Source organism: Meleagris gallopavo, chromosome Z (genome assembly GCF_905368555.1).
Source record: "Meleagris gallopavo chromosome Z, MGAL_WU_HG_1.1, whole genome shotgun sequence".
Lineage (NCBI taxonomy): Eukaryota > Metazoa > Chordata > Aves > Galliformes > Phasianidae > Meleagris > Meleagris gallopavo.
Window position 1 is genome coordinate 9,092,276 of NC_139435.1, and position 14,578 is coordinate 9,106,853.

Here is a 14,578-nt window from a genome sequence, read left to right on the forward strand (position 1 = left end):
CAAATGCTCATGGGCATAGTGCTAACTATGGGGTCTGCAGATCCTGGAGCTCCAGGAAAGCCAATGTCTTCACTTCTGGATGCATGGGGAGCAAGCCTCATCTTCATACCAACCTATGGGTAGGTCTCAATGCTAGCAAGCAAGTTTTGGTAAGGGATGATAGTAATCATCCCGAAACACGATGGAAAAATATTTTGCAAATGACAGAGCAAGGTCAGCTAGGGATAAGAAGGCATATCTCAGGCTGCTAAAAACAGCTGGGAATGAGAATCCCAGAGTGGTTTGGGTTGAAAGGGATCGTAAAGAGCATCTAGTTCCAACCCCATGCCATGGGCAGGGGCATCTCCCCATTGGCCACGATGCCCAAAGTCTCAGCCACAGAGTCATTGGATGGATATATCCACACAGAAAGCATAAAATAGAACACAGACACAGAAAAGCAAGTACGATAACGACAGAGTTTTCCTTAAGGTTTACCTCCATTTTAAAAAAAAGGTGTGAAGCCTATGTCTGCACCAGGCACAGCCCAGGGATATCAACAGTACTCTGGGACAGTGGTACAGGCTGTGTTTCACAAGTGTTTGTTTCCAGCATAGGTTGTCTGCTACGCTTGTTTCCTTAGACAGCCCTACTCTGGCACTGATCAGATAGGATTTTAAATAAGAGAATTAAATTCAGTATGTTTTGTTTCTGTTGGTACAGTATGTATGTCTGCAAGTTAGCATGCTTGCTTTTGTTAGTGTTCTCTATCCGGAACTTTTATTTTTCCTCCTTGAAATATGATCAATGTCACAGTGCAAATACTTGTTTCTGGCTCCTAGAAAACTTGTTCCAGATAAATCACGATTCCCTCAGACGTCTCACCTTGGCTCTCCTGTCCTGTTAAGCAGTAACACGGTGTTCTGTTGCTTCAGGCACGCTGGGCACTGCTGGCTTTTCCCATGCTGGTGTCCAGCACCAAAGGACCTTTAAAGTCCTCCCAGCAAACAGAACACCAGAAGTTTAATTACCAATAGATTGCTCTTCAGGGAGGCTGGTCTTGCTCTGGGTAGATGCCCTATTTCTCTGCACCTAAAGCACAAGTCCTGGGAGGGGACTTCTCCCTTTCATGTAGAACCAAAGTAGCAGGAATGTTCTTTTTAGACCCATTCCTTTTAAAGAGACCAAAATCCCCAAGATAAAGTAGTTCAGTCTGAGGAATTGCAGCCCACAGACCTGAGATGGTTTTGCCTTTAAAATGAGCCAGAATTAGGTACGTGTCTCATGTTGTGCTATGCTGTGGGGAAGAAACCGCTGTGAATTACCTTCTCTTTTTTCTTACAGAAATTCCATGGAGTTGGACTAAAATAAAGTTTTGGGATGTCTCTGTTTGGATTAAAATTTGGAAAGAAGAAACTGAAAGGTGAGTGAGACCTGGCAATGCCTTTTAGGTAAGGAATGTAAATCCAGCAGACGTATGAGCGCGCCTGGGAGCATAGCTTACAGCTGCAGTGCAGGTGGAGGAAGACGCTGTTTGCTCTTCCTGCATTTCATACTGCCCTGGGGAAGTGCTGTGTGCCAGTGAGCAGGAGGAGATCGGAAACAGAACAGGCTGCAAAGTTAGCAGGCTGTGGTGGCTTGGGGAGGTCTGGATTGTGACGTTCTTTCCACCTAGATCTCCTGGGGAGGTGCGGAGGAGCAGTGTGCTGTGTGGTTTGCTGCTCTGATAGGAGGAGGAGGTTGTGGATCCCAGGAGGAGACTTTGCCAGCCCTAGGCCTTCCTCCTTCTTGGCTTTGGGAGGCAGCACAAACTGGTCTGTGAGCCTCTGTCCACCCAGGGCACCAGGAGCTGGTGGAGTCACCATCCTCGATCAAGAGCTGTGGAGATACTGCACTGAGAGACATGATTTAGAGTGGCCAGAGGTGTGGGTTGATGGTTGGACTAGATGATCTTGGTGGTCTTTCCAACCTTTCTGTGATTCTGTGATTCAGATGAGGCTGTTCTGCAGGGAACACCCCACACGCTGGGGGTCTAGAAATCATACAGTCTGTGTGTCATAGAATCACAGAACCACAGAATCATAGAATGGCTTGGGTTGGAAGGGACCTCACATATCATCTAATTCCAGTCCCTGCCATATCAGGCACAAAAAAGTTGTTGGAGGAAACCAATTCCTAAGATGTCAGCATTAGTGAGGTTCTTCAAGTCAAAGTGGACTACATCTCTTGGTAAGCAGCAGTGGTGTTTCCATGGAAACAGTATCTGTGAAGTCTTTTTCAGTGGGACTTGACTTGCAATGAGTATTTCCTAAGGTAAGAGTAGAGGGAAGACTTCTGGTTCAGAAGTCTGTGAAGAAATAAGGATCAAGCCTTGGCAGTGGCTGAGAAATGGGGAAAATCTCTGCTCACTGGATAGTTCCCATGGCAGTAGAACTCAGCACTGGTGCTTTGTATCTTGAGGATGGAGATGGTCAGGTGCCATCTATTAAATGTTCAGAAATAGAGAACAGGGAAAACTCATGTCCACAAGTACCCTGAACCCAACGTGCATACCAAAGAGTACAGTTTGCACATTTTGAAGAATTTGAAGACAAAATGGGATCATTGCTGCAGCTTCATGTCCATCAGCTCAGCACAGTGAGACGAAGAGGAGGGGCTTAAACTGGGACAAGGCTTTTGGAAAGCTGCACAGGGCTCTCCTTCTTGCTGCTGAAGGGCGGATGGTATTTGAGCAGCTGAGGTCTGGGCTCAGCTGAGACGAGCAGCTCCTGAGGAGGAGTACAGCCCAAGATTCACTCCATGGGCCTAAAACTTGGCTGACCTTTGGGACTCCCGTTAATATCCAGCAGGAAAAATCACAACAGACACCAAGTGTGAAAAATATATTTATTTGGATACAATTTCCCATTAGGAAAATAACTGTGAATTGAAAAGCTTCTCAAAGTTTGTTTCAGATCTGTATTTATTTTTATGATATTATATCACTTCCTATCACTGAGTATTGCTGCTATTGACAGCGTGTGCAATTGTGTCAAGCTGTGGTGCATGTCTGAGATAATGTTTTCTAGTAAAGGATGTGATATGTGCCAGCCAGTCACTGTCAGACTGCTTTTTCAAAATGAAGTGAAATACCTATTTCAGCTGCTTTATTTGGCGTGCTGATAGTGGCCAAATGATTTTGAACGAGTATTACTCAAAACAGGATACCAAAGAAAATCTAAGCCAAATAAAATAAAATTTCCAAATTTATTTTTTTTTTTCCCAAAATGAAGATGACACAGAATTTTCACTGCTGAAATATTTGAATATTGTTATTTTTCATTCTGAAGCGGACTGACAACACATGAGAAATGCAAATGCTACTTGAGAAATAATCTGTTGCATTTCTGAGAGCTGGAGAGCCCCAGCCCTTGCCCAGAGCTAAGGCAGGTGGGTGAGACATAGTAGGAGGAGGAAGGGAGGAAGAGAAGGAAGAATCAGAGCTAGCAGTAAGGCAGGAGAAGGGATAGGGGAGGCACACTCCATCCCTTCCCAAAAAGACCTCATAGGGAATGCTTTCTCTTTTAAGGTTATCCAGCACCTCTTCCAGACCTGTGTCCTCCCAGCAGTCCTGTTTTGACACAAGTGTAAACATGGTGGACAAACAAAGGCGTCCTTTTGGAGCCCTTCCTTGTTCTTCTTTCCTTATGGTGATAATATCAAATGCTGTTTCTAGAAAAGGGCAGGACCCAATATTGAACTTTAGCATTATGTTAAACATTTACTGGTCTTCAAGCGGAAATAATTCCAGTTCATCCTTGACATTTTTAATTTCAGACCTTGCATCTGCTGTATGAAAATTGAGGTCTCTCTTAAATGGATGTTCTGTTAGTGAAGACCCACTTAAGAAAAAAAATATCATCTTTCCTTAATAACTTGTGCAGAAACACATGAAATATTTCACCTGTGCTGGCAAATTCCAGTTGCTGTGCTCCACTGTGTCCATGAAACACGATCCATTGACACAAATGTGCATTTCTTGCATTTAATTTCCTTAGGAGGAACGAGTATTCTCGTTATTCTGAGAATAAAATGATATGATAGGGAAGACCCTTATTTAATAATGGAGGAAAGGGCAGGCAGGAATAGGCTAATTCTGTTTATGATGTTGTATCTGAATGGCCTTGCCTCCAGATTTCTAAACTAAATTCCTCACACTCAGTACAAGCTGTCCATTTCAGAGATGAAAAGGCGTGTGATTGCCAGCATCCAGCCAGAGAAGCTCTGCAGAGGAAGGGGTATCTGCATTTTCAAACCATGCAGTTTTATAACACAGAGCCCTTGAGAGCCCTTCCTTCAAGTCAGTAGTGAGAATACCTTTGTTTACCTTGCAGTTGGCCTTGTGTCCACCCAGGCAGGTCTGAGCTATAATCCTTACCTCTCCCATTTCTGAGCCACCTGGCTCTTGTATCTCCTCCAGCTGCATGCGCATGGCTGCACCATGACAGAGCACGTTTTAAGCCAAGGATGCTCTTTGGTTTTGTGGCATGGAGTTGGCATGTCAGCCCTCGGAACCTTATGGTGTTACGCTGATACTCAGACTAGATTCATTAACACTGGAAAAGACCTCAAAGATCATCTAGTCCAACCACCAGCCCAGCTCCACCATGCCCACTAACCCTGTCACTCAGTGCCACATCTACTCGATTCTTGAACACCTCCAGGGACAGGAACTCCACCAGCTCCCTGGGCAGCCTGTGCTAGTGCCCGACCACTCTTTCTGAGAAGTTTTACCTAATATCCAACCTGAACCTAGCCTGGGGCATCTTAACTGCCTTAAGTTTCACTTTTTATCTGCATCTCAGACCAGCTGTATGATGTAGATGTTGTAGATATTGTAGACATCTACTCTCTGATTTGTATTAAAGCACTGATCTTGTTGGATCAAGAGCCCTGAATTTGGTTTTGTGTAGAACTCACTCAGGTCCCATCAAGATAATGCCATGTTGTAGTTTGAAAATCTTGTGGTGTATGTTACAGAAAATAAGCCTGTATTTTTTAACCCAGCTGTAAGTACTCTGGATTGATACTCAAGAATCTTGCTGTATACATCCCTTTTCTCTCAAAAAAGAACAATTACTATGGAGACATGGAGCTGAGGGTTATGGTTATGGTTAACCGTGGTTAGTGAGCATGGTGGAAATGGGTTGGAGTTGGACTAGATGATCTTAGAGGTCGTTATATAAGTGATTTTATCATTCTTCATTGCAAGTCTTGAAAGCAAAGGTGTGCTTCAACTGGTGGAGATCTTTTAAGACTACCTACAGCCTCTTGGGGTGAGGCCTAATGTCTGCCTCCTAAAGGACTGTAGCAGGAAGATCAGATATGTGCCCTGAGGAACAAGGTATATGAGGCTACAGCTTTCACAACTTGGTAAGGTGAATGGCTTTGCTAAGAGCCCTTCTGCAGGCGAGGCAGGAGATGAGCTCAGCTTCCAGCTGCCACTTTTTGCAGCTCATCCAGTGTGATGTTTGTGTTGTTGAGGTCACTTGTTTAAAGGGTGGAGCAGAGATTTATTATTTTATAGAGTTTGTCTCAGTTCTGTTGTCAGGCTTGGTTACTCTGGCACTCCCCTAACTGGGCTGTGTTTGTTTCAAGCATGAGATATCAGGCCCTAGTTTGTATATGACTTGGCACAACCAGGCAGATCTTAACCTCCCCCCGCCCTTGGATCCACAAGACCTAACTTCTACAAACCCTTTCCAGAGGCCTGTTTAAAGCTCTTGGCACTTGCTCCTTAAGCATAAACCAGCAGCAAATTTCCAAGCTCTTTGACTAGACCTCAAATCTAACCTTTTGCAGGACTTTTCCATGCAACAGCCCTAAATGAGAAGGCTGGTGAGCCGTCCACTTACATTCATAGCTCATTTTTGGCACAGGTTTCATGTTATTAAATCCAGATGTTACTCTCTGGTTTAGCTCCTAAATCTGTCTGCCTGAGAAAGCAGCAACTTTCCCAGTGACTTGGTCTCATGGTTAGACCAAGACCTGGGCACTAAGCCATATTTATGTACGCTGAGTTTCCAGTGATGAATAATTTAAAATAGTTTTCAGTGGCAGTGAGATGATAACTTGGAGCACAGATCCCACTTGTTCTTTCCAGTGATTTGTAACTGCAGTTTGCAGAAGCAGAAAGTTTAATACAAGTTACTTAGAGATTAAAGAAAAGTTTCAAGAGCTGAAAAACTTGTCATGCGATCGCTTTTCAGATTTCCCTTCCTCTTTCCTCAATGCTTCCAGAATTACCAGTGCATGATAAGACATATGTACTTGGATCTACATCCAGAATAGTCTGAGCTGTGGTTTCCAGGCATAGCTGCGGTAATGTAGATTTTCACTACTTTTTATTTACAGCAGTCATCCAAGCGTCTTTATTTCTACCCAAACAGTTACAGAAATGACTAGGAGTTGTCTGGTCTAATATAGTGGGTTCTGATTTTTATTATTATTAGGGGTTTTTTGTTTGTTTGTTTGTTTGTTTTTGTTTTGTTTTTCCCCCAAAATAAAATCACTGAGATGGTGCTGCCACATGCCTCTGGTCAGTGGTCAGTGGTGGTTCTCCTTTGGACTGACTGGAGGAGGGAAAGTTTGGCTCGCTGATGTTGGATGAGGCACCCTCTGCCATTTGTGGTTGTTCTTGATTTAGCGAAGGTACTGGATGATATCCAGCAAGGAAAATGAAAATCTTTCCATTAAAAAAAGCGTTGTATTTTGGCCTTAAAGGACACTGCTTCAAAAGGGCTGACGCTTGCTAAGAGCTTGGGTCTTCTGAAAGTGAGGAGTGCCGGTATCGAGATGGATGTGCTGCAGCATGCTGTGTGCAATTGCTTGTGTCCTGAGAGAGGAATAAATACCTGCAGGGTGCCAGCCCAGACTAGCAGCTCTAGATGTCTTTGTGCATCTGTCCATCATGGGATTATGCTTTCTCTGTCATCTACTTTGGTAACAGCTGTTACTCTCAAGAAAATTTCTGAAGGGGTACCTAACACAATAGGTGGAGCCAGGTCAGCATGGACCAGCTGAGCTCTGCTTCTTTTTTCCTCTTGGGCACTGGACAAGCATTTTCAGTCTCTCTGCACATTTTTTTCCTGTTGTGACAGAAGAGAAATATGTGTCTGAGAAAAGTAGTGAGGGATTAAGCACTTTCAGAGTCTTGAATGAAGCCTCTGTATTGGTTTGTACCACCCAGCCGGGGCAGGTGGGAGCTTTCCTGAGGGAAAAGTAAAAATATATTTACCTGCTAACATAGTAAAGAGGGCTTAAATTAGTAATTTAGAAGGGATGAGAACAGCCCACATGCAGAGATGAAAACTGGTGATCTGTAAAAGGGCTTAAAAAATTAGGGAAACAATGTTATTTATAAGGTTTCTGGAGGGAAAGGAGGAAGGATACCAGTTCAGCGCCCTGAATAGCTTAGACACTTGCTAATGCAAGACTGAATAAACAGGAAGAACTAGATGTCTTAATGCATCATTAATAGGTATAATAGACACATGTTGGAATTCATGAGGCTGAAATATTAATAGAAAAGAATAAAGCTCATTCTGGAAGAATAACAGAGGTGGCAGGGAGTGAGATGTTTTCCTTGTATGTTCATGTTCTCTGAGATCCAATGCGGAGAAGAGAAGGATAAACAAATTGCATATCTCTGAGTAATGATATGCAAGGGTAAAGAACATAGGCATAGTGCACCAAAAAGAGCAGACTTCAGTGGAAATTAATGTAGTTTTCTGGACGATAGGGCATGGTGTTAAATAAAGAATCCTGTTTCTGCAGATGCAGAATTGGGAACGAGCAGAGGGGTGAACCATATATTATTCTGCTTTTGGGCTGAGCAGGCACAATCTGTTGGTGCAGATGTAGATAGTTTTTGGAGATGGAGAGGAATCTGTTCCAGAAGTGGTTGCCTTCAACAGGGAGGAACTGGCTGGGTAGCTGAGAGCGGGAGGTAGTGTAAATGGGAATGGTGACAGCACCATTGTTGCTTGGTGTCATGGTTTCATGATTTTTGGTTATCAGTACTCCACTTCATAACATCATGTAATGCACTGGGGGTTTGACTGCTGATGCTCAAGTTCCGGGTGCCTGTCCGGAGGAGAAGAAGAACTACATTTCCCAGGGGGCTTTGCGGTCAGCGAGGAGATAGAACTCCCGGCAAGGTCACCTGATGTTCTCTTCTTCGCCTGCTCTTCTTCACCTGCTCTTCTCCGTCTGCTTTTCTTCATCGTCCCAACTGGACTGCACTTCTCACCTCAGCATTGTGGTGAGGCCTATCCACCTTTCAGACACTCTCTGTCTCTCATTATATTTTGCTGATACTATGTTTAGTAAATTAGTTTGTTTCACCTCAGATCGTTGCCACTGTTTTCAATTAATGTGGGGTCCCCTGTTTCCCCTTTCCGGAGGCGCGGATCCGCGGATCCCCCTGCCCTGCTAGTCACAGAACCGGGCCGGATCAGCCTGTAAACCGCTGACACTTGGGAAAAAAATTGCAACATCAAAGTGTTTAAAATGGAATTCAAGAATGAAACCTTGGTAAATATGAAGAATTATTAACTCGGGAGAAGGAAATTTGGAAAGGAGAATTAAGCAGAGCTATGATTTCCTTAAATAATTGATATTAAGGTCAGGAGTATAAGCTGTGATGATTCAGAGAGGCTCAGAAGGGTGAATGAAGAAAGTGTCACCTCAGACATAGGAAAGATGCTTCTAGGAGGTGTACAGAGCGTTGTTTTATGCAGCACAAACTGCTGCATAAAGTGAAAAAGAGCTAGTGAGGATGTAAAAGGTAATAAAAGTTGCTCTGCAGAAGCTGGGTTCTCTGGGGTTCAGTAACCCTACTAGTAAGAGGAAGATCAAAGACATTTTATGTCTGCTGCCTAGTGGAAAAAGTTGAGGAAATCATGCTGAGAAATCTGATGTATGTTTTTTCCTTAGTTAAGCACCTCACACATTAGTTGCTGCCAGCTGAGGAGAAGGGGAGATGTTTGGGGCTGGAATAAAGAAGGAAGGGGGCAGATTAGTGAGGCAGAGGGTAGCCTGGAGCCTGCTGCCTTGGACACACTCTGGAGCACAGGCAGGTATGGTTCAGAACAATGCAAAAAGGCCCTACCTTGAAAAAGGAGAAGAAGAAAAGCTGAGCAATTATAGATATGTACGCTTCACTTCTTGGGTGAAGGTTGAAACAGTCAAACAAACCACTTCAAAGTGGCTGGAAGTGTGTAGTGGAAGAGATGATTAACAGCCAGCAGTCCAGAAATTCTACATCCAACACAAATTAATTCTGTGTTAGTGGTAGCCAGAGGGCTAACAAAGAAACCTTAGATAGATGTAATGTGTCTTGGCTGTCATCTCTAGCATTTATACAAGTAGGCTGGAGATACATGCTTGAGATAAAAACAGTGTAGGCCAACTGCCAACATTTTTGAGAAAATAATACACTGAAAATAGTTATCAATGACTGATAATCAAACTCAGGAGTCATCGTGGATATATCCTGGATCTGGTATTCAGTATTTTATTTTCCTGGTTGGCTAGCACTCTGAAGAGCACAGTCAGTAAATCTGCTCCTGGCAGGAGGTTACAACACACTGAAAGATAGGAGAAGAGTTGAGTAACTGGAGGAAAAGTCTGAAGAAGTTTGGATGCATTTCAGTGAGGATAAATGAAGGGTCTGTGTTGCCGGATGAGGCATCAGCTGTGCCAGAAGGGATCAGCCCCAATGGGTCATATTCTGGCACACTGTCTACCAAGTGCAAAAGTGCACCAAGTGATGGTGCAAAAGGATATTCTTTTGAATAGCTTCCAGGTGGTTTTCCATTTAAAACACTAATTGTCAGAAAGGCAGGTAGGGTTCCCTTCTGATCTGCTCTGCTGTGGTAAGGCTGTGGCTGCAAACTAAGGCTCATTTTGAGTTCTGTGCTTCCAGAATGAGGTTAACTAGCTGCAAAGCCCTCTGGAAAGCAGTAAGAATGGTGCCACTCAGGACAGATCAAACTGTAAGAACTGACTAAAGATAAGAATTGTGTTTTCTTTCCAAGGATAAACTGCAGCAAGGCTGAGCAGCCTTCACTGCATCATGAACTCATCTGGGCTCTGTGTCCTTGGCCAGCAGCACAAGGAAGTGACAGGAAGCAGAGGAACGCCTTTGATCATCCCAGGAGAAGATACACTTTGTTTAAACTGAAGTAATAAGTCTTACATTAGATAATGGGAAAAAACCTTCCCCGTGGGAAGGACAATGCAGTCCTGGAATAGGCAATTGGAAAAACAGCTGTCACAGAAGCTTTCTAGAACTTTCATTGAGAGTGACAGGCACGACCATCTCTTCAGATAAAGAGGAGATTTGGTGACCTCTTGAAATCCTGTCCAGTGGTTTTTGATTTCAGGATAGATGCAGTAGTGATGTCCAATTGGGGGGTGATGCTAGAATGTGCATTTGTAGTAGAAGAATGGCACTAACATAGGCCCATAGAAACAGCTTCAAAAATATCAAGGGCAAGATATGGAGCAGAACAGGGATAGTGAACAGCTCCAGCTAAACGTTGATTCCTGCCAGGAGAAGGCGAACAACCTGTGCACACAAATTGTTCTGTCAGTAATGGCAGTCTCTCCAATTCCCTAACATGGGACATTTAGAACACAGCACAGATTCCAGGTGACATCACCTGCTAGCAGCTACACCTGCTCTTTCTGATGCTTCATTCATGCTTGTATTGATTCTGCCTACCTTCAAGCACGTCTGATGTGATTCTTCTTCTTTGCAGAGGAAGAGAGACACCTTCAAGCAAACAACCGAAATTTTAACCTACAGTTTGAATATGCTGTAAGTACCCAGAAAATGTTGTTTGTTGCAGTTGTAGCCACAGATGCTATTGCATGTATTTCATGCCCACACAACACAAGGACTCATCTTCAGTTTACTGTTACGAGGGCAAGGCATGGGTGAACTGTATATATGACTCCGCAGAAAATAAATCTAGGGAATTAATTCTGTGGGCTTCCCAGAAAGACTTGGGCAAGGCTTGTTTCTGTGCTCTGTGGTGAAACAGGAGGACAGATGTGCCAGAGAACACGTCAGAGGGATGGTTCACTACTGAGTCACCCATGCAGCTCAGCCCTGCAAATGGTGGTCAAAGGAAACCTAATGCTAGAAAAGCACATAAGTGACCTTATATATTTCCAGAAATTTTTTTGAGAGCCACATGTTTGCAGGATCAGGCCCCCAAGGTCTTTCAGTAAGGGAACCTGGGGGGGAAATTTCTGTTGGAAACATGGCTCCATTTAAAGTAAAACATGAAAGGAAATGTGTCAGTTCCTCAGCTCTGGCAGTGAAATCGTCTCTGGCAGGAAAGTTTTGAATCTGGCCTTCATGGCTTCCTGCCAGCTTTTTTTTCCATTTTCTTCACAGCCTTGCTGGCCTCGGATTGTGCCATGAAGTCTGTGACTCCAAGAAGCACCATGAGACATGCTGCCCATCACTCAGCTCTGCTAGGCAGCCCCCTGGGCAGCTCGATTCCCAAAGATGGGGACAGTTTGTATTCCCTGCGTGCAGAGGAGGTTTAGATCAGCTGGTAGAGTCATATTGCTTGGCTGCAGGGTCATCTCCTGGCTGGGCAATCCCAAAGATGTATTTATTCAAAGTTATGTACAGCTGCCAATGGATACTGCAGTGAATTTTGTGAATTTTTGTCTTCTGCGTATCTGAATTGCAGCAATGAAATTCATCTTTCATTTTACTCAGGAGCTCATTTGAATCATGCTTTGTTTGTTTAGGCACGTTGTCAGTATTTTCTTGGTCCTTTCATAACTGGAAAACCTCAACATTTCAGTATATTGTGATTTGTTATAAGATAGAAACTTAGACTTGCCATTAGCTCTGACTGAAGATTTTAATGTAGCTGATCTGTTGGCACCATGAACTGGTAATCAGTGGTCATCTTTCATTACACAGAGCTTACACAGGTTAGAGCCTTGCTAAGGCTCACTGCGTGAGCACTGAACATGAAATGCATTGCAGATAATATGTATAAAAGACTATGCAAATGCTATATCAAGTCTGGTGGTTTGAGATGCATAGAGCCTACTATTAGAGTTCTGTGGTGAGCATTGCTGCTATGAGTGTGTTTAAGATCTTTCATTGGTTGATTGCAACGTGGACTATGAGAGGCAGTGGGACAGGGAGGTAGGAGGGAGGTGTACAGTGATGTCAGAACAGAGAGAACAAACAACTCTCCTGGCACTGAGTCTGTTTTCTGAAAAGCTCACAAAGCACTCACAAAGATAACCACGTGTCACTGCCTCCCAGCTTATTTCTTATGTAGCCAAGGATCTGCAAATAACCAAAATCAAGGAGAGTGCTGTGAGAGCTTTGGAGGGTTTCCATAAGAGTCTATTGATTGGGTGTGAAAGTGCAGGCAGCGAGAGGGTCAGCTGTTAAATCTTGGCGAAGAGTTTCAGTAATCGTACCCCTCAATTTAGTCACCTATGGCTAATGATTTCTGGAGCCCAGTGTAGATAGACTGAGAATTAGAAATTCTAGAAAACTGTCCAGAAAAAGACAAATCTTGAGTAGGTGAGTGGGTGGTGAGGTACTAAAATACTTCAAGCAGCAATGCAAGCACTCATTGCTGTATAGGGTTGAACACCATGTCCTTGGCTGCTTATTTCCAGTGAATCCTGATGAAAGATCCATTTATAAAGCTACATTTCCATGTTTTATGAAAGTGACTAAACTTGCTCGTAAGTTGGTCCCATCCTGTAAATTGCTGGGTACTTCTGGAAATGCTAAAAAGGGAAAGAGTCTCCCAATGCACTGGCATATGCACGATACTCTACCAGTCTTTCACTCCATTTGAAAGGTTAAATCTGGGTCCCTTCCTCATATTAGTATTTCTGTGAGTGCTGTGGAGATACACTGCTGAGCACTAGGATGTGGTCCAGCAGAATCAAGACAATCCAGACTCTGGACCTCAGTGCGTATGAAACTACACTCTATGAATGAAGACCCTGGGCAGAAACAAGAAGGAAACAGCAATGTAACGAGACCTAGAAAGCATTCTGTACAATGAAAGCCACAGGGATAAAGTTTATTTTCTTGGTAACTTAAAGCCACGTTATCCATAAAACCTATAGAACAGGTTCCTGTAAGAAAGCTAGGTGAGGCAGTAAATGTTTCTCCAGGGTGAGGCAGCTGCTGAGAAAGACCAGTGAGAAGAAAGGGAAATGCAAACAGAGGCGTAGTGTTTTGCTTTATTACTGCAGCCACGCTGTGTGTCACAGCTGGAGTGCAGGTTTCAGCCTTTCACTAAAAAGAGAGTTCTTTTGTGTAGGCATGGATGAAAGGGACAGAGCTGCTGGTGAGAACAGGGAAATGGGCATGTACAGTCGGGTGAGTGTTCTGGCCCTGAGCCATTTGTAGTTATCTTCCCTTTGCGGTACAAAGTCTACAGGATATCTGTGAAGGAAGAAATGGGGAGGGAAAAAAAACCTGAAAAATCCTTTGTGTGTGTGGAGGGTGACATCAGCTCTGGCAATTGCTGGATATGAAGCAATTCTTGAAAACTCTCAAACCAGCTTTGCAGGAACATAATGCTTCACCACAGAAAATGATGCTTGCCAATTCGTGCAGGGGCATGTCCAGATCCATCACACTTTGATTTGCAGGAGAATCCAGAGGACAGATTTGCTTCTGGGGCTCAGCAGAAAACTTTCTAAGAGACAAAAAGCAGTGTGTCTCAGAGACATCACTCCATCTGCAGAGCCCCTTATCTGAGCACCACAGGGATGGGCAGAAGGCTGAACTGAAGGGGTAGAGAAGGGGGTAGGCATTGCACTGGTAGAAATCACCTTACCATGGAGGCAGAGGGGCAGTTTCAGAGGAGGAACTGAAGGTCTGTCCCCACAGGCCAAGTGCAGTGAAATGTGTCCTGCAGTCAGTTGGAAATAGGGGTGGTCTCACTGATCCATCTGAGAGGAGAGTCTTGGCTGAGATGGGGTCAAGGGAAATATCTCTGATCTGATGGTGCTTCCTAGGTGTCTGCTGATGATTATTCATAGTATCACAGAAACATTAAGGTTGGAAAAATCCTCTAAGATCATCCAGTCCAACCGCCAACCCATCCCCTCCACGTCCCTCAGTGCCATACCTCCACGGTTCTTGGACTCCTCCAGGTACAGTGACACCACCACCTCCCTGGGCAGCCTGTACCAGTGCATCACTGCTCTTTTGGAGAAGTTTTTCCCAGTGTCCAACCTGATTTGCTGTGATTAGGGGCAACATCTTCTAGTGATGGCTCTGGGTAGGTCAGGGTTTATTTGGGTCAGTGTGAAGCTGAAACCAGTGCTGTCAGAGTGGTGCAGCCCCAGACGCCCTTGGCTTTATGCTGCACAGCAGGAATACGGTAGCTTAGGAAAATAAACCAACCTTCAGTATAAAGTGTTGTGCAGTTAACTGGAAGGGCTGAGTATGAAGGTACATACTACCCACCAGCTCACAAAATTAGTTAGGAATGAGTCAGAAACGAAGCAGGAAGGGGTGACATGCAAAGACACTTACTGC

The 14,578-nt window shown here is 44.1% G+C and overlaps 1 protein-coding gene across 6 annotated transcripts in view; it reads left to right on the plus strand.

The window, feature by feature from the left end:
- The window catches only part of LOC100550826 (phospholipid-transporting ATPase FetA-like), a 75,871-nt gene that overhangs the window by 15,293 nt on the left and 46,000 nt on the right, over positions 1 to 14,578 (plus strand). For all 6 annotated transcript variants that reach the window (XM_085212740.1, XM_085212737.1, XM_031557188.2 and 3 more), the window contains 2 exons: positions 1,324 to 1,402; positions 10,785 to 10,843. In XM_085212740.1, the coding sequence (XP_085068866.1) occupies positions 1,360 to 1,402; positions 10,785 to 10,843 (102 nt within the window). In that variant the 5' untranslated portion in view covers positions 1,324 to 1,359. The remainder of the gene's footprint in view (positions 1 to 1,323; positions 1,403 to 10,784; positions 10,844 to 14,578) is intronic.